This window comes from Spermophilus citellus, assembly GCF_964194105.1.
Source record: "Spermophilus citellus genome assembly, chromosome: 12".
Lineage (NCBI taxonomy): Eukaryota > Metazoa > Chordata > Mammalia > Rodentia > Sciuridae > Spermophilus > Spermophilus citellus.
This window is the reverse complement of record NC_138198.1, coordinates 126,930,683-126,958,581: the sequence shown is the minus strand read 5'-3', so window position 1 is coordinate 126,958,581 and position 27,899 is coordinate 126,930,683. Positions and strand designations below refer to the sequence as shown.

Here is a 27,899-nt window from a genome sequence, read left to right as displayed (position 1 = left end):
TTTTGTTAGTTTTTAAAGTGAAAGAAATTACAGTGCATCTTATTTGCTGAAGCTCATTAACTTGTCAGTATAACAAAACACTATTGTCTACAGGAATGTCGCTCTATTTTTTAATATAAAAGATTCATCTATTAAGGTTTTGTAATTACTGGGTTTTTTTCCCCTAGAAATAGAAGTTATAAAAGAAAGTTTAGCTAGAGGGTAGACTGTACAAACCCTGTGCTTCTGTTCAATACCATCGACACTGGTTACATTATGTGAGTGGTGGCTGGGCCCTCCCAGGGACCAAATCCTTACTGTGAGGGTATGTATTTCTTCCTTCTCAGTGCTTAGAATAGGGTGGAGCCTCATACTCAAATTTTTACTAAGTATCTGCTCAGGAAATAGTTCTCAAATTCAATAGCTACCTAAAAAGAAAAAGATAATCAGAAAATAGGGGAAGATTCAAGATGGCAGATTAGGGAAGGCTGCATTGCCAGTTGCTCCCCGGCTTTGTTAAAGCAGTGGGAGTACGGCTTCTCAGTGAGGTGGGTGAAAGAGGGAATTCACTGAAATTAAGTATTGGACAGAGTTTCTTAAAGACTCAGAAGTTTGGGTGCATTGAACTAAGAACAAGAAAGAGTACACTGGAGCCAAGCTGGTTGTGGCCACGGAAGTGGTGGCCAGGCTCACTGCAGAGGGCAAGGATAACACAGAGAGAAAACATAGTGGAAAAATTCTGCATGGAAAAACCTATAGAACAGAAAAACACCTTGAGCTTAGCTGATCCAGAGGATATGCAGTGAAGTGGAGTTGGAAAAATGCTGTGTTTCTGAATTGATGAGTGGAGAGATGAGGCAGGATCCACGTTGAGGAGCCCAGGAGATCATAGCAAATGCTGCCACACTGACCCGGCAAGGGCCTACCATATGACCTAGGATGTACTTAGCAGAACATGAGTAAAATAGGCACAGACAAGATTGAGCCCAGGGGAATTTAAATCAGAGATATGGAGGGAAATGAAACCTGCTTTCCCTTTGAATCTGGCAGGTCATGTGACCAGCTGAAGAGGGTTGGGAAACTGAACAAGCAGGTGTGAATACATTCTGGAACTAAGCCTAGGAAAGCCATATTCATGGGTAGCAGAATGTGTGAGACCCGTGGGGAGGGTTAGCTCCCCTTCGCCATTATTGGGAATTATTGGGAGGCTCCCGAGATCCAGACTCCTAACAGAGATGGCATTTTCCTTGTCTTAGGGGGTGTCCATCTAATCTTTCCAGAGCAGATACCAACCAACAAAGCTCCTAAAGCCTGATTAAGGGTCCATATAAAACAGTGGTAACTGAAAAAATCAGGTATAAAGCAAGAATGTTCTTAGTTTTGTAAAAATAAATATATATATACACATGAAGGTCTGTAAGGGCCAATGCAAACATGTAAACAAGGATTCTTTCTGGGGAGTATGGTTTGGAGTGATTTCTTGTTTCCTTCTTTACATTTATGAATAAACTTTTTAAAATTAAGCTGAGTCACAAGAGGCCAAAACCTTCAACTGAAACAATCATAAAACCAAAGGAAAGGTTTTCCTCTGTGACTGCAAAGCTGGCTTCAGACACCCTCTTACTGGGTCTCCAAGGCAAGAAGACCAGTTGTGTCCTTTTTGTGGTGACAGTGTCAGGCTGCCAGCACAGAACCTGAGGTTGAAAGTGACCTGCTCCTCAACTAACCTGTAAACAAGATATACCTCTCCATTTACTTGGATCTGTTTTAATGTCACTTGGTAATGTTTTATTTTTCTCCCTGAAGTTTTTGACATTTCTAATATATTTTTAAACAGAATTCTTGATTTGAGGTTTATTGGATAACTTGATGCAAATTTGGGCTGAAATCCACTTTTGGGGGTGGGGGACTTCTTAGGAATGTTTATCCCACACTGCCTCAGCAGTAGCCCATAGTCCCCTGTTACCCTTCTTGGGTGCTGAGGACATCGCCTTTCAGGTCCCAGCAATAGGTGTGTGCTGCAGGGGCAGTGGGCAGCTCCAGTCAGACACCCACCTTTGGCAGTCTCTCTTCTTCTATCGTTCCCTCACTCCTCTATGTCATCAAATCCTCAGCTCAGTTTTGTGTCTGGGTTATCAAATTTCTTAAGAGCAAAAGCAATTTTGAATACTATTGCTTATTTTTGTGGTTTCTCATTTCCTCTAAGATTTAGACTGGTAACTTTATTTATTTATTTATTTTTAAATTTTTTATTCTGATTTGTTATATATGACAGCAGAATGCATTATAATTCATATTGCACATATAGAGCACAGTTTTTCATATCTCTGGTTGTATATAAAGTATATTCACACCATTTGTTCTTCATACATGTACTCAGGGTAATGATGTCCATCTCATTCCACCATCTTTTCTACCCCTATTCCTCCTGTCTTCCCCTCCCAACCCTTTGCCCTATCTAGAGTTTTAAAATTCTGATTCAGATGAAAATAAAAGTTACCAAGTTTAGAACTGAAGAGGGAATGAAGGACTTGAGGTGTCCTCTGCTTGTTAAGAGTCTTGTACTCATTTTGTAATAACAATACTGGCAAGGTGCAGAACTAAGAATGGATTTGAAAAAGAAAATTTATATGATGTTCTTATTCTCAAAATTATAATAAGAGTTTAAACATTTTTTAATGAAATTCTGTGACATTATTCACTTTAGTTGAACGGTTATACTGACAAATGTTCCTTAAGTGCAGACCCAAGATTTATTTTAAGGTAACTTAACTCCTGTTCTCAGAGATTTAAAGATTTTATTTCAAAATTATTTTAGTGGTGAAGTAAATAGATATATAATAAAACACAGAAACAAATATATTTTGCCAGTTTTCTCCTGAAGTATGACTGCAAATTTATATTTTCTATGCAGGAAATACACGCTGCCAACTAGAAATAATTCATTTTGAAGCTTTCGAAAGAAACAAGTGAAGCAAAATTTTAAAAAATATGTGAATTCTACACACACACACACACACACACACACACTCCATATATATTCTTTCATCTCTGAATGCAAATAGCAAAACATCCTTGAATGGTTTTAAATTCAGGAATTCCATAATATAATCAATATGCAGTAGTATCCAGGATGCTCTTTGTGGAATACAACAAAACATAAAGCATTTTATTTCTTGTGGAAAGTAGAAAAAATTTCACTGGTAGAAAACAAGCGTAGAAAAGATAAATGAAGCATTTAAAATCAATTCATATCAGTTATCGTTAAAAAAGCAGATAAATTAAGATGGTTGACAGTTTTTCCTGTTAAAACTGAATGGTAGCAGGTTCCAGAAATTTTAAAAATCACAGGAAAAGCTTCAAATTGAAAAATTTTTTTGTTTGACATAGTCTCACCCAGTACCTTTTATATGCCCGAAGTATCTATAACAGTGCTTGGCACACAACAAACACAGTACTAAATACCTACTGAATGAAATCACAAAGGCCTTTTGAGAACAACAGTTTGAGCAAGTGCTAAGGCACTAAAGTAGTTTACATAGGCCCAGTAGCAAATGCATGCAAAGAAATGGAATCACAGCGGGAAAGGAATTTGTAATGTGTCTAAGCTTTTCCAGTCCTATATACAATCACTCTGACATATGAAAAAATACAGTAATTTGAAATACCTTTTTTTTTATTTAAAATAAAACACTATAAAGGATATGACGGCATGAACATTTTAAATATCAATGCGTAAGGACCTTAAATCTTTCTTTATAAATACTGGCTACTCTTAAGTATTAATAAATATTCAATACTTTGTCAGTTCCAGCATAACACCAGATCATATGCAATTTGAAAAAAAAGCAAAATCTGGTTGATTGGTTAGTCAAATAAAAACTAATCATTGAGAAGCTCCACATTTTTACCTTTTTGCTATAGCAAGCAGTAAATACAATAAATGATATAATTATAACATGTAATAAAAGTATAAATAAAAACAAATACAAATGTAAAAGCAGCATATACTCTGAAAATGTATTACATGAGAAGAATTTGGTACTCCTTTAAGTATGATTCTTGAAATTAATTTTGGCCTATTTCCATGGGTATTTTAAATATAATGGCTGATTTCTTAAACTTCTGGATATAGGCAAAAAGAAATCATGATTCTAAAACTAATGCACAATTGGAATGTGAAGAATGATTTTTCAGGAGGAGAATTTCACATTGTGTATAAATCAACAAAAACTTAAACAAGTAAAATTTAGTTTTCCTTAATTAGATTTGGAATTATCTTGGCTTTCAGAAATTATAATCTTTGAAATGTACCAAAATCTTCATTATTGAAAATATGAGCACAAAGTTTGGTCTAGAAACTTTTTCTGAACATGGAATGTTATATCAACAATCTATCTACCAACCAAGATTAAATCACATACATATAAATACACATATATATATTTCAAACTTTCATTAGGATAAAATTATAAGAGAAAAATAAACCTACTTTACACAAGAACATTAGCTGATATTAACACAGCAAGTTTTGCCACATAGGTTTACATTTATCAAAGTGAAATACTATATTGTAAATTCTAAATTTTACATACTAATGAAGTGAAGGAGGAGCAACCAAGATTCTCTTTATAAAGAACTCGGAGATATTACATATCACTTTAGCAGTGGACTTTCTTTTAGCTCTTCTGTTTAGTTTACAATGTTAAGTCTTCACTGCCTAAGGCTTAGTAATGATAGGGCAACTGCAGGAAGCAGACTGGGAATCCAGAGCAGTAGAAAGTCTGGCTTCACAATGATTACATGTGTGGATGACCGTGCTGACCACACATACATATTTGTGAATATTACTTTCACAAACAAATCCTGTCATCACAGCCTCACTGACAAATGATGTCCCATTCTTTACTACAGTGTCTTACTTATCTATAATACTAGCTTCAGAAGGAGAAAGGAACACTCAAAACAGGCTTTAAACTAAGTGTATGTGCCTGTGAAAATGGCAACTTGGGAAATAGAGAAAATTCTGGGAAAACAAAAATGCTTAAAGGTTTCAGGAGCTAGAGTTCTATTTACATTTCAAAGGAGAGTTTATGCCTATTTTTGTTTAACTGCAGTGGTTTAGTGAAATGGTGGGGACAGACCACATTTAAACAATCAAAGTTCAACTTCAACTTGGTTCTCTACTAGTTTTTGATGAAGGATTGTTTCAGTGGGATTCTCAATGAAGACTTTTGGTTTCTTTTAAATGTAATGCAACAATTGGATCATGTTTTATAAAATAAATGTCCAAAATGTTTGAAAGCCAGAATAACACTCATTAGGTGAGAAGCTCTATTTGTGTTTCTCTTTTTTTTTCTAATGTTAGAAAATTTATTTGTAATATGAACCAGAAGGTCATTCTGGACATTTGCTTCAATACATATGTAGCCTGAGGCCTGGGTCAGGAGTCAGAAGAGTTTGCTGGAGACTATTAGTCCTGGGGCTCAGGCAGTAGCTGTCTCCTTGGTTTCAGCAGTGGATACAAGGCTTAACTCACTGCCTGGCACACTGCAGGGGACAAGAAATGTTGCTGGAAAAAGAAATCTCCACTCCAATAAAAGCTCTCCTTCTGCTGTAAAATAGGCTTTACGTACTCAGGGATTCCTGTTAGTTCACATGTAAAAACAAAAGTGAAATTTAGTGAGCCAATGAGACACAGTAGACATCCTCAAAATGTAATGTATACATACATCCTGATTTTTTCTTTAAAAAATACACCATACCTTACATTCAAGATAGGTCCTGAAGTGTTCATCAGTGAAATTTTATGTGATACCTTGAATTTGCTTTAAAATATTACAACAAAAAATGCTTGTCTATGAGGACCAGATTGAGCAGTGGCAAAACATTAATAATTGGTGAATCTGGGTGACTGTGTTTTTTCATACTGTTATCTGCACTTTGTGTGATTTAAAAATTTTGATAATAAAAATAATTCTTCAAATTAGTTTCAATAATAAAAATAGGAAAGGCAAAAATATATTTTTTATTATCAAATTACTATATAAAATAATTAGAAACTTTCCAAAGATCTGTATAAAATTAAAGAGAAAATTATCAAGTGAATAAGGAAGTTCCATAGCAGCACACGGAACCTGACTCATGCTCACAGGAGTGACCATGAGACACATCTAGAAGAGCATTCATCAGCATTTGGAATGGCCATCTCTGTAAGCATCTCTGCAAAGAGAAATTGTAGGCAGTTTTTTTTTTTAACTTTTTCTTGATACTGCTGTTTTATCAAACTTTTCCCAGGAGTACATATTAATTTTTTAATTAGGAGAAACTGTTATCTATAATGAAATTCTATAATCATCCTCATTATGTTATTGTTTATAGATGATGGAATGACTTTATGTTAAAAATTATGTCAGATTTTAAGTAAACAAAGTAAGAAGGTGCTATACTTCTAAAAATAATATAAAATCTGGAATATATTACATTATTTCCAGAAATACAAATAACAAGTTTTAAGGTACATTTTTTTCCTTAACCACCTACTGAGTGCATTACAATGTAAAACGTCTAAAACAATATAAAATACAACATTATAACATACCTTTTTTAGTTAATTCAAATTAGGATAAAAATTCTATTAGTTATAGGAAGAAAGAGCATTTGGAAGAAGAAAGAATGTTTTCTAGTTGATTCCTAAAGAATTTGAAAATATTCCAATAGTTCTATGTAAAAAAAAGTATTTGTGGATATTTTAGTAACATATTTGTTCTTAGAGAAGAACAGATGGAAACACAGAATAAAATATAATTTCCAGATGCACAAGTTTATGAATTCAGTGCCATGGACTCAGCATTGTCAATTAAATCTCAAGATCTCAAGTTTAAATTTAGCTGATACTACATCCCTTTCAGAATGAATTCTGACCTGGTGATGAACCTCTGGTCTCCCTTGAGGTCTGTTATCTCAGGTGCCATTAGAAGGATGGTATTCTGGAGGCATATAACCTTACATCTTAAGGCAGGCTGCCGCTGTCCTCACTTCCTAGTCTGCAGGGACCCCAGAAGAGTGAAAAGCAGCCCACAGGGCCTGTCTCTGTGTCATTCCCTCTCTGGAGTCTTTATTATACAAAACAGTGGCTGCACATAGACCTTATTCAAGAGATGTGCCATTTCCACTTCTCTGTATTTCCTTGCTGATGTTAAAAAGAAATTTAAGATTAGCTCCCTTTTACCAAAATACTGGGGAGCCCCCAAAGTAGCAAAAACAATTCAAATAATGTAAAGAAAAACAAATAAAAGGTGTCATCTCAGTTACCTGGTAGATATTCTTTCCTTTTACATCTATGTTCTAAGTTTTGGGAATGGTGAGAGATCTCTTAGGTTTTGGTTTATCCAAATCAGATATCTATATCAGACTGAAGAAGTACACTTTATTAAAAATTAACTGTATACTTACACTTGTCTTGGGTGGAAATTCTGTTTCTTAATACTTGTGTTTCTAGATGATCTTGGGCAAATCATGTAAATTCTTACTTTTTAAAGGTCTAGTACATCATGAATATCATCAGATTAAAACAATTTTTCCAAATTTTATTTTTTACCTGGTCCCTAGAAGAACTGGATCGCCCGATGAGCAGTGCTGGAATGATGCTTCTTTGAAGTGTCTGAAGGCTCCAGATGTAATTTTCTTTTAGACCGGGCTGTTCTGCTTACTATCGACCTATGATCACTTACATTGACTTCTTTAGTTTGATTTGCTGATTGCTGCTGTAGTTGGGGATCTTTAGTTTCTATGTCTGATTCAAAAATGTGTGGCTGTCTTTCCAGTTTTAGAGACTTGTGGCTTTTCCCTAAAATTTCTGTTATACATTTACTTGTTAAATTTTCTCTTTCATGGAAATTAACAGAGCTTTTTATCATACCTAAATTATTATTTGACATCTGAAATACTTCACTATTAGATAGCTGTTTGCTTTCATCTGATCTCACCGTTGATTTTCCATAAGAGGAATATTTTGTCATACTTTCATAGGACTCAATATTTATTTCTTGCAGAGATCTGGAGCTCTTCTGATTTAAATTTCTAGCATGCATCTGAATGTTATCATTGGGTGTTTTTTTAATAGTTTGACCTAAATTTAGTTTGTCGTTCTTGATTATACTAGTTTTAAGTGAAAATAATTTAGATTCTGTAAAAACATGCTGTTTTCTTTTCAGTTTGCCAAGTGCTGAGATATTTTTGTTTGTCTGTAACATTTTATTTTTGAAAATTGGTATAAATTTAGGGGTGATGTTATTTTGGGAGCTAAGGCTTGTTTGCTGAACTTGATTGTCTCCTCTGTTGAGTTTTGACTCTTTAAAACAAAGTTGTGGAACCTTGTGAGACAGGGATGGCTTTCTATCCTGAGCAGACTCTGGCTGGCCGTGCAGAGATGAGAAAATGCCAGACTGTGGCTGGCTTGTGGAAAGCTCCACCTTGTGGTCTGTTGCTACTGAACATGGTAGAAGACTGGGAGCCCAGGAAGGTTTTAAGGAAGTGGCTTGAGTCAGAGAAGCCCTGAACAGTTTTTTAGTAGTCAAATTGGGCGGCTTGACTTTGTTTTCCTGAAAGAATAGAAATTGGAAAAAAAATTAAAGTAATAATGTCCTTAACTGAAAATAAATAAAAATATAAATATCATCAAAAAAAGAATATAAAGTAATACTATAATATGTAGAACAGGTGAAGAAAAACACTACGCAAATAGGCCTTCTGGTATAATGTGTACATTTCTTATGGTTTATATCCATCCTTTCAAATTAATGTCTTATGATGAAGGCATATTCTAAATTCTATATAAATAGCTATGAAAACTACACACACAGAGAGCTACATTGTCCTCCAGAAGTGTTCATGCATCCATCTTGCTAAGAATGTTCCCTCTTCTCTAATCGGTTCTCAGCTGTGGTTCTCCCTGTCCTGAAAGTCCCACCTCCTCCAAATCCTCCACCTGTCAATCTACCACAGAATGACTGTTTTTCTCTCAACCCTCTAAGGATCTGCTGCCAGTTAACAATTACCTGTCACAAAAAACTAGTACAGGGAAGTGGTCTTATGGTTTAGTGAGAATGTTTCACCTCCCTAAATAGATAGTACATTCTTGGAGAGGAAGAATCATGACTTATTTTTTCTTATATCTTTTATACTTACTCAAAAGTACTTGTTGAAAAAAGGAGATGTTGTGTCCACACTAAACCTTTTAAGATAAGTGGGATTTTGGCTACAGGGCAGGGCTTTGTCTTAATTGTGTTTGTACTTTTGTTGCCTACCACAGTGTTTCAGCAAGTATTTGTCAAACTGACTGGTCAGATGCATCAAAGAGAGCCAAGTATTTATGGTTAGCTTGAAAAATTAAAAGTAATGTTTTCTTTTTAAAACACAACAATAAATAAAACAAAAATTTTATAATAAATTAACCATTTTAACTATTTTTAAGTGAACAATTTACTGGCTGAAAGTACAATTTACATTGAACTTATGTTATCTTATGATTTCTAAAACATTTTCTTTATCCCAAACAAAAATGTTTCCCCTTCCTCCCAGCTCCTGGGAGCAATTTGCCTAGTCTAGATAACTCTATGAATTTGCCCATTCTAGATATTTCATATGAAATAATACAGTATTTCTCCCTTTGTGTCTGGCTTATTTCACTTGGCATAATGTTCTCAAGTTTCATCCATGTTGTAACATACATCAGAATTTCATTTTCTTTTATGGTTGACTATTCCATTGAATGCACATGACATTTTATTTATTAATTCATCTATTGATGGAAGTGTTTATAATCTTTTAAAATACATATCAATTAAATTTTAGTGTCTATAAAAGAGTGAAATGTAGTAATAATCTGAAACATTGAACACAGTGATTTTTCACCTTTCTACATCAAAAATATCTCACAGCTTAAAATAAAATTTAAAAAGCTTCTAGGAATAACATTCAAACCAGAACAATTGTATTTTCTCCTGCCTACTGAAGTTCAGTTGTTGAATAGGGTTAAAAGGAAACTAGGAGAGACTTTGGGGAGATCAAACCTGTAAATAGTAAAAATAAGAGATGGACCCAATTATCTATGAGGCATAATAAGTTACATAAAATTGTAGTGGTTTAAATTTTTAAAATCTATAGAACTTTAACATACACTTTGGGGGACAAAATTCAAATACCTCTAGAGAGTAAAGAGTGGGGTATAGCTGTTCTTCTAAAGTCCTCTATATATGGGAGCCAACATAAAGGTAAAAATTGTCTGAGTAATCTTGTATACCATCTTTGTCAAAATACCACAAGAAGAGACCATCACCATCAGATCGATCAAGAAGTGAAGGCTTGCCCCATCCCCAGTGGGAATGATATACTGGTATTCACCTCCATTCAACTTTCTTCCTGGTGTTCTTTCCTGAGCAAGAGCCTGGAAATCTCAAAGTGACATTTTCTCCTTTGCATTCAGGGTTTTGACTTAGGACCAGCCAATCAGTACACATACACAAAATTTGGAAGGAGGAAGTAAGGTAAAGCCCCACTTCTGCTATTTTTGATGAAAGGCTAAATGTCTTCTTTGACTTTCAGTTATAGTTAGCAGAAGCTCAGGTGATCACTCACCAGCCCTGCAGATATCCAGAGCAGATGAAGCTTAAAGCATGTGCTTTAAGACCCTATTAGGCAAACCTACTAGTGAATTTCCCCATGCACCACTACCCTCATCTTATGCACACCAATTAAGCATGTGAGAAGAATTCTTAAATATGGTTGAAATTCTACTTCAAGGAGATGATTTTATCTGAAGTGGCTGAGTTACCCTGAAGTGTCCAGGTTGAATTTTTTTTCCCATTTGATGAAAAAAGGGTTCAAGAACTAGGATGAAATTATTATAGAAAAGTGAAAAACATTCATTTCTTGGACCCTGGGTTTCATAAACTGTAGTAACTTTTAAACTACATACCTACAACCTGAAATATCAAAAGAAAAATGCACTCTAGAAAGATTCATGTAAGAATAAATTACTTATGTTCTAACATGAAACTTTTCCAGAATATGGGTCTTGTTTTTGAAATATGTTTATATTCATACTCTGTTTTCTTCTTGCCTGTCTCAGATATTCACTGCTAGTGAAAATAGTTTCCAGGAATTTGTTTTGCCCCTTGGCCTGTGTCAATATATTATTTACTCATAATTTCAATTTTTAAAATAATATAAATAGCCCAAAGGGGGGAATCTCTAGGTTTATATTCAAAATTTATAAGAAGACTAAAAAGAAACTATGTAAACAGCAGATGAGATCATAAATAATTCACAGAACTTAAATATATGTAAATGGTAAACAAACCAAAGCTTTGTGAAGTCATGAGCCAACAAAAAGCATAAGCTTTATTATATCATTATAATTATTCTCCTAGGTATCATTGGAAAATGCACTTTGGTGGACCTTTAATTTCTAGAATTTATATATAATGTATATAACATTACACACTGATATAAAATTATAGAGAAAACCCAAAAGCTTGAACCTATATTTAGATATGAATGGATATCTAATGGAGGCCTAGTATTAAGGTAACGATTAAATGAAACTTGAGAAATAACCAAAATGTGTGAACAAATGTACTTCATCTATTAAGACCTGTATATATGCATGGCACCAGCTTAGTGTGGGGATATTCTCCAAAGTAAATGATTCTGATTTTCTAGCAAATAACTGCTATAGATAATGGTATAGATGAAAAGATATTTAGAGACATATTTTCTGATTGAAAAATGAATATTTGAGGTAAATGAGTAATTGTAGTATGAACTGTTTTTTGATGATATTAAGGAACTGTTGTTAATTCTTGTAGGTATAAAAATGCTCTTATAAGGCAGAAATGCACACCACAGTCTTTAAGGCAAAAGAATAACATATCTGAAATTTGTCTCAAAATAACTCTGGTTTATCCCTTACCTAAAAATATGTCAAGGGAAGCTAGATGACAGGCATGTGAGTGTTCATTATACCAGTTTCTTTCAAGCATCATTAGAAATTTCCATAATTTAAAACAGCTAGTTTGGCTAAGCACTCCTGCTAATTAGAACATTTTAAAAAATCAGCTGAGTTTTAAAAACTCAGGACAGTTTACAAAGGCCTGGCAATTCTGGCCAATGTAGAACTCTGATGGGCCAGTCTAGCCTCAGATGGCTGGGAGGATTGGCCAAGGCTGTCTAGTGCCTACCTTGCTTCAACATCTGTCTTACCCAACCTTGCTTTCTTCCCATCCTTCACAGGTGTTGCTCCTGTGAAAGACAATCCCTGACAAACATGACACGCACTAGATTACATTTCAGAGTTGCTCCCAGAGTGTTTCATCCATGACAAGTGGTGTCTCACCACCACTGTCTCTTTATATCACTTTACAAGTGAGGAAACTAAGTCACAGGGAGATCAAATAGCTTGTCCCAAATTATACAAGTAATAAGGGATTCAAAACCAGAAAACTTCTAGAATCTGAGCTCTGAAGAGGAAATCTGAACTTTTTCCAATTACAAAACTCAGAATGACTATCTGGATTTCTTTTCTTTTTTGCTTTTTAAGAGAGAGAGGGAGAGAGGGAGAGAGGGAGAGAGGGGGAGAGAGAATTTTTTAATATTTATTTTTTAGTTTTTGGTGGACACAACATCTTTATTTTATTTTTATGTGGTGCTGAGGATCGAACTCAGCGCCACATCCCCAGCCCCCTGGATTTCAATTCTAATTTTGCAGTATGTTAAACTGTGTGACTTCAGTTAAATACTTGGATTCCCTGAGCATTGGTTCCTTCTTCTTCAAAATTAAGAAAACAATTTTTTATCTCTAGGGCCAATTTTGATAATTAAATTAGAGGATACATGTAAAGGTATCTGGTACACAGAAAGCACAGAAATGACTAGAAAAGCACTTAAACTAGAAAAATAAAAGGAAAGAAAGGAATGAGTAGACTCATTACAATAAGTCTTATTATCAGGGTTCCATTTTCAGAAGACAATGTATAAGCAAAAGGTATAATGTATGATCAAAATTTCCAGTTATTATTTTACATTTATGAAGCAATTTTCACAAGTACATTGTCCTGATTTAGTATTTATAAAACAGATTTGAATTGTATTTAATAAATAAATAAAAACACATGATGTAATTATATATCTTCTTCCAAATTCTCTGAATGTGATCTTGGCTAGCAACTAAACTATAAAATAGGTTATGTCTAGGAAAAATGTTAAGACATGGTATCATAAAGATGTCAGTGGTATTTGTCCATCCATAGTCCTTCTAAGGAAGCCTTGCTTATAGCCCCTGATGTCTAGTTTACCATATTTTTGTGCCAGCTTCCCCAGCTAATTGTAGAGGGGGTGGATAGCCCCTGACCCAGGGATACCAAATTCATAAGCTGGCTAGTGACAGATGATGTGACTGGGCTTAGGAAGAGAATGGTCTCAGATACCAGCTCTGGTGGATCTTAGTAGAGGAGTATAAGGAAACTCAAATAATTCACATGGAAATAAAACCTGAAAAAATGTCACAAGGTATGATGTTTGGGGCAAATAAATAAAGCCCAAATCACTATAGCAGTGGAAACTAAACAGAGACCCTTGGTAAGTAAGTCAAGAAGGCACATTGAGCAGACAAGCTATGCAGAAAGAGAAACTGTAGTCCTGTGAATGATCTCTAGAGCACTTCTGTTCCTGGTGGGCATCCAAATGTAGTTCCTTTTTAAGTATACACAGTGGTTCTAGTGTATTCCTATTTTATGCTGGAATAATGGACAGATGCTCTTTTCCATGAGAACAAACAAGTTTATCTGTTAGCTATCTACCAATACAGAAAAATACAGTTACATTCAGGAAAATCTCCATAAATCTTAATGGAATACAGAAGCTTTTTCAAGAAGGATTTGTGGCATATGAAGACAAAGCAACACTAGTTTTCCTTTCAAATGCCTTCAGTGGAAAGCCCTTTCTGTGTTTCTGGGTAAAATACAGCAGGCCCAGAAATCTTATTACTGTTTGGCAACAAGTAAGTCCGGTCATACAAAATGCAAACAAGTTAAACTCACTAGGAAGACAAACAATTCTAAATTTACATGTATCTACTATTGTGGTCTCTGAATACAGAAAGCAGAAGCTAAAAGTAGGAGAAACAGACAAATCACAATCATAGTGGGAGATCAGAACACCCCTTCAGCAAATATAAGATAGAAACCAAAAAGAAAAAAATAACTAAAAAATTCTCACAAGTTAGGAAATTAAGAAATATACCTTTAAATAATTCATGGGTCAAAAAAGAAATTATAGTAAATATGAAAATATTTTAAAATAAAAGATACTAAATTTTAAAAGTTCATTCACAATATATACTTAAGACCCAATCTAATAAGGTGTACAAGATTTACCTATAAAAATTATAAACTATTATTGAGAGTAATTAGACATATTTAAATATGAGGAGAAATATAAAATATTATAAGACTCGATAAACTCCAATCAAAACCCAACAGGCTGTGTGTATGTGTGTGTATGTATGTGTGTAAAACTTGATAAACTGAAACTAAATTTGAATGAAAATGCATGAATCAAGAATAATAAGATGCTTCACTAGATTTAATAAATCTATAAAATTTAATGTTCTTACACTAATATTTGTAATAAATGCAAAGATTAAGATTAATTATAATTCTGAAAGTATAGTATTGGTGCAAGGATAAATACACAAACCAGAGAAAGATGAGTGAGCCCAGAAATAGTCCCATACACATAAGACACCTTACAAAAGAGATTGTACACCAAAAAATAGCAGGGAAAGAATGGTCTTTTCAATTCTATTGCTTGGGCAAAGAGATATCCTTATTAACAAAGAAATATTATTGCCCACATCACACCATAAAACAAAAATAAATTCCAATGGGAATGTATATCTAAATTTGGATGGAAAAGAATAACCCTTTTATTAGATGATATTATAAGAGAATACATTCATCACTTTGGGTACAGACACTTTTTTTAAAAAAAAAAAAGACACAAAAAGTACCAATCATTAAAAAATGGATAATTTTGACGGTAAATAAGACTTCCTGTCAACTAAAATACACCATTAAGAGAATGAGAAACATGTCATAGAATGGAAGGAGATAAATGTGAAACACATAACTGATAAAGAATTCATACCTGTTGTCTGTTAATACCTCTAAAAGGATTAAAAACAAACATACAACACAGTACAAAAATGGTGGAAAGACACTTCAGAAATGATGGTCAATATGCATATGAAAATGTATTCAACCTCATTAATAATTAGGAAAATATAAATTAAAAATATGATAATAAACACATCTGCCAGAATGGTTGAAAGTAAAGACTACTACCACATGTGGACAAGGATGTGGGGCAATATAACTCTCCTATACTGACTGAGTCAGGAGGGGATTTGTATAAACTGGCGCAGCCACTTTGGAAAATAGCTTGGCATAGGTACTAAAGTTGGAAGCATACTGATTTCACTGCTGGAAGAATCAAGTCCATATAACCAGGGGACACACAGAAATGTTCACTACAGCATGACTACTAATAGCCCTCAAACAGAACCAATCCAAATGTCTATCAATAGTATTCTGGATAAACAAACTGTGGTATAATAAAATACAATAAAAACTACACAGAAATGAAAGTGAATTGACTACAGCTAAATGAAAGAACATCGATGAATGTCACAAATACAATGCTGAGCAAAAAGAGCCAGACCCAATGGAACACATCTCTACAATTTCCTTGGCATGAAGTTCAAAAAGAGGCAAAACTCAAATATAGAATTAAGGATCATACTAAGATTAAAAAACAAAGAAAACAAGAAATAATTTTCAAAGAAGTCAGGATAGTGGTTACCTTTCTTTGAGTATGTTGAGTAATAACTAGGAATGTGTAAGCAGAGGTTCCCAAACTCCTAACAATATTATATTTTATGCCTAGATTTATTTACATGGGCATTTGATAATTATTTATTAAACTGTACATATATGAATACACCTTCTTCTCAGCAGTATATGGATCCTTCTCTAAAATAAACCATATATTATGCCACAAAGCAACTCTCGGCAAATACAAAAAAATGGAGATACTATCCTGTATTCTATCATATTATAATGGGATGAAACTAGAAATCAATGATAAAATTAAAAATAGAAGATATTCCAACACCTGGAGACTAAATAATATGATATTGAATGAGCAATGGATAGTGGAAGACATCAGGGAGGAGATAAAAACATTTCTAGAGGTAAATGAGAACACCAATACAACATAACAAAATCTCTGGGATGCTATGAAGGCAGTGCTAAGAGGAAAGTTCATTGCATTGAACTCATTCATCAAAAGAATAAAAAGTCAACAAATAAATGACCTAACATTATATCTCAATGTCCTAGAAAAAGAAGAACAAATCAACACCAAAAGTAGTAGAAGACAGGAAATAATTAAAATCAGAGCTGAAATCAATGAAACTGATACAAAAGAAACAATTAAAAATTGACAAAATGGAAAGTTGGTTCTTTGAAAAATAAATAAAATGATAAACCTTTAGCCACACTAATGAAGAGAAGGAGAGAGAAAATTCAAATTACTAAAATTTGTGATGAAAAAGGAAATATCATGATGGACATTTTTGAAATATAGAAGATAATTAGAAATTATTTTGAAAAAGTTATACTCAAAAAAGAAAATTTTGACAACACTAACAAATTTCTAGAAATATATGATCTACCCAACCTGAATCAGGAGGACATTCACAATTTAAACAGATCAATTTCAAGCAAGGAAATAGAAGAGACCATCAAAAGCCTACCAAGAAAAGCCCAGGACCAGATGGATTCTAAGCCAAGTTCTATAAGACCTTCCAAGAGGAACTAATATCAATACTCCTCAAATTATTCCCTGAGGTAGAAAAGGAGGAAACCTTTCTAAACTCTTCTATGAGGCTAGCAGCACGCTGATACCAAAACCAGACAAAGACACATCAAGAAAAGAAAACTTCAGACCAATATTCCTGATGAATGTAGACGCAAAAATTCTCAATGAAATCCTGGCCAATTGCATACAAAAACATATTAAAAAGATAGTGCACCATGATCAAGTGGGGTTCATCCCAGGAATGCAAAGTTGGTTCAACATATGGAAATCAATAAATGTAATACATCACATCAATAGTCTTTAAAGACAAAAATCACACAATTATCTCAATAGATGCTAAAAAAGAATTTGATAAAATACAGCACCTCTTCATGTTCAAAACACTAGAAAAACCAGGAATAGTAGGATCATACCTCAACACTGTAAAAGCTATTTATGCTAAGCCCAAGGCCAACGTCATTCTAAACAGGAAAAAAAAAAAATGGAAGCATTGTCTCCAAAAACTGGAACAAGAAAGGGATGCCCTCTTTCACCACTTCTATTCAACATAGTCCTTGAAACTCTAGCCAAAGCAATCAGACAGACAAAATAAAGGAATATGCATAAGAAAAGAACTCAAACTATCACTATTTGCTGATGACATGATTCATTCAGCAAAGTAGCAGGATATAAAATCAATACCCATAAATCAAATGCATCCCTATATGTAAGTGATGAACCCACTGAAAGAGAAATTAGGAAAACTATCTGATTTCAAATAGCCTCCAAAAATATAAAATACTTGGGAATCAATCTAACAAACAAGCTGAAAGACATCTACAATGAAAACTACAGAACACTAAAGAAGGAAATTGAAGAATACCTTAGAAGATGGAAAGATCTCCCATGCTGTTGGATAGCCAGAGTTAATATTGTCAAAACGGCCCTACTACTAAAACTGTTATACAGATTTAATGCAATTCCTATTAAAATCCCAATGACATTCTTCATAGAACTAGAAAAAGCAATCAGGAAATTCATTTGGAAAAATAAGAGACCCAGAATAGCCAAAGCAATCCATATCAAAAAAAGTGAAGAAGGAGGCATCACAATACCAGATATTAAACTATAGTAACCAAAACAGCATGGTATTGGCATCAAAATAGACTGGTAGACCAATGTTTGTACTAGACAAAAGTGCCAATTAGAGAAAGGATAGCCTCTTGAACAAATGGTGCTGGGAAAACTGGAAATCCATATGTAGCAAAATGAAATTAAACCTCTATCTCTTACCGTGCACAAAACTCAACACAAAGTGGACCAAAGACCTAGGAATTAGACCAGAGACCCTGCACTTAATAGAAGAAAAAGTAGGCCCAAATCTTCATCACGTTGGATTAGGCCTAGACTTCCTTAACAAGACTCCAAAAACACAAGAAATAAAATCAAGAATCAATAAATGGGATACATTCAAATTAAAAAGCTTCTTCTCAGCAAAAGAAACAATCAGTGAGGTGAATAGAGAGCTTACAGTATGGGAGCAAATTTTTACCTTACATACATCAGATACAGCACTAATCTCCAGAATACATAAAGAACTCAAAAAGATTTAATACCAAAGAAAACAAACAAGCCAATCAATAAATGGGCTAAAGAACTGCATAGACACTCTCAGAATAAGATATACAAGCAAGCAATCAACAAATATATGAAAAAGTGTCCAACATCTTTAATAATTAGAGAAATACAAATCGAAACTATTCTAAGATTTCATTTCACCCCAGTTAGAATGGCAGTTATCAAGAATACAAGCAACAATAAGTGTTGGAGAGGATGTAGGGAAAAAGGTACACTCATACATTGCTGGTGGGACTGCAAATTGGTGCAACCACTTTGGAAAGCAGTATGGAGATTACTCAGAAAACTTGGAATGGAACCACCATTTGACCCAACTATCCCACTCCTTGGTTTATATCCAAAGGACTTAAAATCAGCATACTATAGTGACATAGCTATACCAATGTTTATTGCAGCTGAATTCACAATAGCTAAACCATGGAACCAACCTAGATGCCCTTCATTAGATGAATGGATAAAGAAACTGGTATATACAATGGAATATTACTCAGCATTAAAAGAAAATAAAATTATGGCATTTGCAGGTAAATGGATGGAGTTAGAGAATAGTATGCTAATTGATATAAGTCGATCACAAAAAACTAAAGGCCGAATGTTTTCTGTGATTAGTGGATACTGATCTATGATGGGTGGATGCTGATCTATGATGAAGGGAGGGACATGGGGAGAATGGAGGAGCTTTGGACTACGCAAAGGGAAGGAGGGGAGGAGTAAAGGGGTAGGGAAGATGGTGGAACTAGATGGACATCCTTACCCTGGGTACATGTATAATTGCACGAATGGTGTGTCTCTATACTGTGTCCAACCAGAGAATTGAAAGGTTGCGCTCCATTTGTGTTTGATGAATTGAAATGCATTCTGCTGTCATGTACAATTAAGTAAAACAAATAAAAATAAAAATAAATTGAAAATAAAAAGAACAGAGGAAAAAATAAACTGTACATATATGTATTTTCTATATGTATGCTATATGTCACCATAAAATTTGATTTTAAAAATACAAAGAGGACAAACCCAGAAGAAGCAGTCCTCATTCCCCCAAAGTTTTCTAGTAAAACTTAAAACTCTAAATCCGATTTCAAGTTAAGTTTTTTACCCCTTTGTTCTAACAAACTCTAGGGTATAGAATAAACCCCGAATGGCCCTTCTTTCACTTATCCACCAGCAGACATAGTGGTTTCTCAGTAAAGTCAGATAGGAGCCAGTACTGCTTTCCTCCTGCAGTTTCCAGAGAACACCTCCAGTGGCTTATCCTGGTGAGCAGCAGGCACCCCGCCTTCTACTGAACTGAGTTTGTACCCACAGCACGGTCTCCAAAAAATACTCTTTAGTGCCCTCTTTAATCTCTAGCAACCCAACTCATTTATATCCTCAAAGTAGGTGAAATATTTCAGTAAACAACTATAATACCATGTTAAATACACCAGTGACAAATGGCAAGAATAAATGGCTAAATACATTGATGATAGCATGTAGTATTAATGAAACACTGAACTAGGAGAAAAAGTCCTTACACAGGGACTGGGTCATCAAAGAAAGCAAGAGATCCAAGTAAGATGGCTGCATTATATGATTTGAACTTTAAGTTAAGATTAAAACATCTCTTACCTGTGTATGAGGTTTGGTTAGTTCATGTGTGTAGTAGCAAGGTTTATTTGTCATCTTTATGGGAAATCCACATATCTGGGGTAGTTTAGACTTTAAGTCTGAAAGAAAACTTTTCAATACTCCTTCCAAATCTACCCTTGGAAAGAACTGGATTGGCTGACTTCTAATGCAACTGAGAGGGTATCTGAACAATGTTAAAGAACAATATGAGGGGTTTTGTATACACGATATAGCAATTGTCATGGAATTTTAAAAAGTATTTAAATAGCAATGTTGAAAAGATACATAAATAAATCCTAGCTAGTTTTATATTGCCTGTCCCATACTATTCAAAGCCAAAAAGCACACTTCCTCAGAGACCTTCTTCATTCCTTCCATTTTTAAAAAATTTAACTTTTTGTTAATAATAGTTGCATATTTTTATGGGGGTATATGATATTTTAATATAACATTCACAATCAAGGCAACTCTTGTTCCCTAATTATACAGCTGGCAAACTAAGATATTAAAAAAATAATTTATAAGGAACACATAACACTTGTAGATTATAATGATGAATATCTAATATCTCAAAAATCAATGAAATATATATCTCAAAAATCAATGAAATATTCAGAGAGCCAACACATATGGATTATAATCAAATCCTAAAAGCAGTTCTCTGAGGGAAGAAGTTACTTTTTCTCATGAGGAATATTCTAAAGACTTGGAATAATGTCTTAACATTGAGTGAAAGGGTGTAACTGGTATATGTAAACCTCAGTTTTACAGCAGATGGTTAGGAAATGTAAAATAGAGAGAGCAGGTGATGGCTATTCCATTTCTAAATTCCAGTTGGCCAGAATATAAAGAGTAAGAGACAGGAAGGGTGAACTCAGTGCTTATTAAGATTTTAGAGTTCTACCTGAGCACTTGTGCTCTTTTTATGATTGAATTTTTAAAAAATACAGTTAACTATTTTCTTACGTTAATTTGATGCATTAAATGCAAGTCATATCCTCTAAACTGCCTGTAAAATTAATCTTCCAGAAAGAAAAATCTTCGTAATTTCTTTAATTCAACCCTTCCAATAATGTCCAACACACCACTGGAGGGTGCTCTTGGCTAAGGAGACTTACACCTTTTTTTTTTTTTAACTTTTTTTTTAACTAGGAAACAAATATGAAAATATTTTGTCTGTCTACTCTGTTTTCTTTTTTATCTAAATTGTTGAAATAGTATTTAATGAAAAAATTAGCCTTATTAAGCTCATCCTCAAGTAAATAGGGAGAAATTCTAAGCAAAACAAAAGCCACTCTTGCAGGGAAGTAGAGGGAAAAGTAGTTTCACTTAGCTAATGACAAACTGGTAGTGGGAATAAGACTAGATAAAAGGTGGGCAGACAACGTCTGATACAAGTGGTGCCTAAAGGATACGTGAAGGTTCTTTCTCCGACCATTTTGAAGTAGATGTTGCAATATATTTTAACATCTCCACAATCTTCTGGAAGTTTATAGCCATACTATAAATTAAGCACAAAATTTAAATCATCTTGGAGAAAGCCAAACTTTGGTTAAATTACAAGAAACAAAAAAAGATAACTCTAATATAACATATATTTCTGCTCCTACCAGGTCATCCCAGTGCATTTGGAAATCTTCAAATGAGTGAAATGGACAGTCAGGGGGTGTGACATGAAGAATATTTATTATTTGTCCCATTTTCATACTGTGAAAATAAGAGTTGGTAAAATATATGAGCCAATGCCTAAATATAGCTTGATAAGTTAACTTGCAATTTAGAAAGTGTTCAAAGGTTTAGCAATTATCTCACTAACCACATATAAATTTAAAAACTAAGCTGGGCGTGATGGCGCATGCCTGTAATCCCAGTGGTTTGGGAGGCTGAGACAGGAGGATTGTGGGTTCAAAGCCAGCCTCAGCAAAAGCAAGGCTCTAAGCAACTCAGTGAGACCCTGTCTCAAAATAAAATAAAAAATAGGTCTGGGGATGTGGTTCAGTGTTTGAGTGCCTCTGTGTTAAAAACAAACAAACAAACAAACAAAAACCCTAATCATTTTCTCAAACACACATTGTATTAAATCTTTTGTCTTAATTGACAAATAAAAATCACATATACTTATCAAGTATGACAAGATGTTTTAAAATATGTATACACTGTGGAATGGCTAAATCAAGGTAATTAACATAATAAGCTTTGCCTCACATACACACATGCTTTGTGTTGAGAATACTTAAAATCTACTCATGGTAGTTTTTAAGAATATATCATTAACTATAGTCACCATATTGTACAATAGATCTCTCCAACTTATTCCTCCTAATGAAATTCTGTACCCTTTGACTATCATCTCCCTAATCTACCTCTTCACCCCCACCTTACTCCTTGGCAACTACCATTCCATTCTCTGCTTCATGGGTTTAAAATCGCAAATTCCACGTATGAGGTCACCCAGAATTTGTTTTTCTGTCTGGCTTATTTCATTTAATATAAAGTCCTCCAGGCTCTTCCAAGTTGTCACAAATAACAGGATTTCCTTGTTTGTTAAGGCTGAATTGTATTCCATTGTATATATTCACCACCTTTTCTTTATCCAGTCCACTACTGAGGCATACTTAGGTTGTACCCATCTTGGCTACTGTGAATAATACTACAATGAATGTGGGAATGCAGTAGCTCTTTGACATACTTATTTCATTTCCTTTGTAGATCCTTTGGAAATATACTCAGTAGTATGATTGCTGGATCATATGGTAGTTCCATCTTTAACTTTTTGAGGAACCTGCACTTTGTTTTTCATAACAGTTATACTAATTCACATTTCTACCAACAATAAGCCAGGTTTCCCTTTTCTCCACTTCCTTTTCAATACTTACCTTTTGTCTTTTCAATAACAGCCATTCTAATCAGTGTGAGGTGATATCACATTGGGTTTCAATTTGCATTTCCTTAATGTGGAACATTTTTAAAAATATATGTATTGGCCATTTGTAGGTCTTCTTTTGAGAAATGTCTAATCAAGTCGTTTGTCTATTATTAACCCTGCTATGGTTTGAATGCTTGTCCCCTCCTAAACTCATGTTGAAATTTAATTGCCATTGTAACATTTTAAGAGGTGTGAACTCTGAGAGGTGATTAGGCCAGAGGCCTGCTCTCATGAGTGTATTACAGGCCATTATCTCAGGAGTAGATTTAGTATAAAAGAACAAGTTTGGCACTACTTTATGGCGTATCTCTCTCTTGCCTGTGGCCTTTCCACCATGGAAATGATGCAACAGATGTATTAAGAATTGCAATGCAAAAAAATTATGAATGTAATGCACTCCTCTATTGTGATGTATGTAAGAAATAATAAAAAAAAAATTAAAAAAAAAACTCCTCACCAGATAATGAATATGCTGGCACTTTGTGGACTTCCCAGCCTCCAGCCCAGTGAGAAATATTTGTATTATTTATAAATTAACCAGTTTTAGTTATTCTGTTACAGCAGCACAAAATGGACTAAGACAAATCCCCTATAATTGCATGGTTTGAAAACATTTTCTGCCATTTCATAGGTTATCTCTTCACTCTATTGACTGCTTCTTTGCTGTGCAGAAGTTCTTTAATTTGTCCATTCTTACTTTTGTTGCTTGAACTTTTGTTTAGATCCAAGAAATCAATCCCCAGATTTTTCCAGTATGTTTTCTTCTAGTAGTTTTACAAAATCCTTCTTGAGTTGATTTTTTAGAGGGTATGAAATAGCATTCTAATTTTATTATTTTCCATGTGGATGTATAGTTTCCCCAACACCATTTATGGAAAATACTCCTTTCCCTATCATACATTCATGGCACCTTTGTTAAAAATCAATTGATCATAAAAATGTGAATTTATTTCTGGTCCCTCTATTCTGTTGGTCTGTTTTTATGCCAGTACCAGACTATTTTAGTTATAGTTTTATAGTATAGCTTGAAATCAGGGATGTAATACCTCCAGGTTTGTTCTTTTTATTTAAGGTCTCTTTGGCTATTTGGGGTCTTTGGTGGTTCTATAGGAGTTTTAAGATTTCTATTTTTCCATTTCTTTGAAGAATGTCATTGATATTTTAATAGGAATTACATTGAATCTGTAGATTGGATAGTATGGACATTGTAAAATACTGTTTTTTAAAAAATCCATGCATGAGTTATCTCTCCAATTATTTTTATCTTCTTCATTTCTTACATCAGTATTTTATAGTTTTCAATGTATAGGTCTTTCACCTCTTTGGTTCAATTTATTCCTGAAGTAATTTGCTTTTATTTTCTTCTCTCTATTGTGCATGCGCAATAGCATGCACTATTATGTATGGGACTGTTTTCTTGATTTATTTTTCAGACATTTCATTGTTAGTGTACAGTTTTGTGTGTTAATTTTGTATTCTCCAATTCCACTAAATTCATTCATTAGTTCTAAGCTTTTTGGTGGAGTCTTTAGAGCTTTCTATATATCACACTAAATTATTAGCAAATGAGACAATTTAACTACTTCCTTCCTTTCTAATTTGGATGTCTTTCATTTCTTTTTCTCTCCTAATTGCATTGGTTAGGACTTCCAGTACTATTTTAAATATAAGTGATGAAGTGAGCATCCTTGTCTTGTTCCTGATCTTAGAGGAAAAGTTTTCAAGTTTTCATCAATGAGAATGACATTAGCTGTGCCCTGAGATTGACATTAGCTGCAGATGTTTCATTTATAGCCTTTATTTGTATTAAATCTTAACAACTAAAATTGTTAGCAAAACTAAGTTGAATTGCTGCAATGTGCCAATTATAAATACAAAATGATCATTAGTAAAATATCGCCACATAAAATTATGACTGGTAATTGTTTAGGGAAAAGTCTGCTAAGAGTTTAATAAATGACTGTTACATTTTTTCCCTATCTACCTCTTCCCTGCTTCAACATTTAAATTATGCTACTAATTCATTTTCCTGAGCAGGTTAAAATTTCATCTTATACGTTTACATTGATGAGTAATCATTTTTTCTGAAGATAATACACACTTAAAACTTAGTTCATATAAAATTATAATGAATCATTCTTAGATACAAATTTATAAAATTTTGATATAGTATTATGAGATTGTCATCTTATAATGAGAAATGTAGAAACTGTACTGATTTTTAAAACTAGATCTAATAAAAATGTAAATACATAATAAAATTATTTTGGTAATTTAATAAAGAAAATTTTGACTTCTGTAAGTATGACAATATTATTCCAGTACTGTTTTAAAGTTACAATTCAGTTTTTAAAATTCATCAAAATTATCTATACTTTTACACATATCAATGTTGAGGAAATTACTATATTCTGAACCCACCTTCAACATTACAAATTGAAATCTCACCTTGGTAAAATATAGCACCAGTTGTTCAAAATGGAATGTCTCTCAATGACAGCATTCTTGTTAGAATGAAAATTCTCTATAATACTTTGAGAAATATCAAACTCCTTTAGCTTTTAATTGAAATAAGATGTTAATGCATAAGTCCTTAAAGTATTTGGCAAAAAAAAAACATTAAAAATACAATCTCTATATGCACAGGTAGTTTATCCAGTAGTTTTAAAGATTTAAGCTTCACTGAATCATGCATAGCCGCTTTACAATATGCAATCCATGTGTCACAACACCCTGTTTCTTCTCAGTACAGTGTATCAAGTATTTCACACTTTCCCTTTTATCCTTCCAACCCAAACTCCTATTTTGTAATTTTTTCAACTCATTTTTAGGATTTTTCATTATGTTAATTTACAGGGAGTTGAATTCCTTCTAAAGGAAGCTATTTACATTTTGTAAGCACAGCTGCTTAATCAGTTTTAAACATTTTTTTAAGTGCAGGATAGGTGGTTAGACCTCTACTTGGTCTTTTGGAGGACAGAAGACAGAAGCAATGCTCCATTTTTCTTTTATATCCCTTTTCTGACTCCTGGAATGCTTTATCCTATTTCTTCAGTTCCCTAACAATACAGTATGGTATTTCATCAGCTTATGTGTATCCACTTACAGTTCTCTCACCCTGGAAGAAAGCTCCTGTGAAATATTTTCCTATAGTTAGTCAGATTCAGAGGCCTCAGGTAAGGTTAAAAAAAAAGAAATATTAATGGGTGAATGGACACTATATTAAGATTAGGGAGAATGATTCACTGTTCCTCACCCATTTTAATATCCATAACATCATTTGGGAAACAATGTTCTAACTTTAGTGTCTATTGCTTTTCAAGGAATTCCAACTGAATTGGCCAACTTTTATTATCTGGTCAAGTCAATAGCATCTTAACAATATACTTGAAACATTGCCCAAACTCTGATTTATCTGACTCCAACCATTGCAGGCCTGAATCTAGGCCCATCTCCTCTATGTCCAGTGGATATCTTCAGAATTTCTACAGCATTCCTTAAGACTAATGGGAATGAAGGAGCAGAAAAGAAAAACATAAATGCAAGAAGAGGAAAGTAAGAATAGCTCATAGCTCAGTGGTAAAGCACTTACCTAATATATGTGAGACTCTGGGTATGATACCCAGCACCACACACACACACACACACACACACACACACAGGAAAAAAATAAGATAAGAGCAAGTCGTTCAGAACATACATAAAGATAGATAATATCCTAATCTTATGCTTATGAGATCAGTTGCTTAAGCCATATGATAAAAAGATGGTTGCAGACAGGGTGGCCATGAATGTTAGACTGGTGGATGACTAGACTGAGGGAAAACACAACCTAAAATGGAATTTAAAAATGTAGCTATCAGGGGGCTGGGGCTGTGGCTCAGTGGCAGAATGCTTGATTAACATGTGTGAGGCACTGGGTTCGATGCTCAGCATTGTATATAAATAAATAAAATAAAGGTCCATTGACAACTAAAAAATATTTTTTTAAAATGCAGGAAAAAGGTAGCTCTTGGGTTCAAATATTCAGTCTATGAGTTCTCATGCATATCTATTTATACAGCTTGACTTTATATTCAAGTGGGAATTTTCAACACTGCTCAGAGACTCAAGCCAATTATTGCTGGGATCTCCATGATACCAGCACTTGTCCACACTGGTCTTTCTCAACAACGATTATTCTAAAGACTAGCAAACTACCCAAGAGAATGCTAACCCATGATATCTATTTATGAAACAAATATTTATGAAGTATCCTTATGTTACTAAAACCATACTGATAAACAGGTACTCAGTAAATATTTTTTCCCTTAGAATGTCAATTTAAAGAATGTGAACTTAATTTTCTAGGTAACATTGAAATACTAGAGATAGTTAGTTGGGGACATTTGATTTAAAAGGAGAACTCTGTGACATTATGAGAAGTAGAGAATAAAATAGAAGGGGGAAAGACTGGTATAAAACAGTAATGGAAATTGAGAGAGAGGAGCCAATTACAGAGACCAAGGTAGGCTTAAAAGACAAATAGAAGAAGTGAGGAAGAGGATGAGCGAAAGTTGATTCTGAAGTCTCTTAAAAGGTACTTACTGACTTTTGTTGGCAGTTGTCAAAGAATAAATATAAAGAAGGAATAGATCTGGGTTGGGGGAGGTGACAAAAAATACATTCAGTTTTAGACATCATAATTGAGTCTGAGTACCATTGATATATATGTGAAAATGTCTATGAGAGAACAGAGAAATACATTAGATTATTTGGAAGGTAGAGGTGTATAGGTTGAAGCCATGGGAATGGATGAACCTGCTACAGGAAAGAAGGGAGGGCTGAT

At 33.9% G+C, this 27,899-nt stretch overlaps 1 protein-coding gene across 1 annotated transcript in view; it reads right to left on the bottom strand.

The window, feature by feature from the left end:
• Positions 1–27,899, bottom strand: part of LOC308631681 (uncharacterized protein C18orf63) — a gene marked incomplete at its 3' end in the record, with an annotated part of 74,985 nt that overhangs the window by 25,117 nt on the left and 21,969 nt on the right. Inside the window, 6 exon segments of the mRNA XM_081263068.1 lie at positions 7,580–7,607; positions 7,609–8,582; positions 20,146–20,329; positions 21,561–21,646; positions 21,756–21,852; positions 25,520–25,629. Coding sequence (XP_081119194.1) covers positions 7,580–7,607; positions 7,609–8,582; positions 20,146–20,329; positions 21,561–21,646; positions 21,756–21,852; positions 25,520–25,629 — 1,479 coding nt within the window.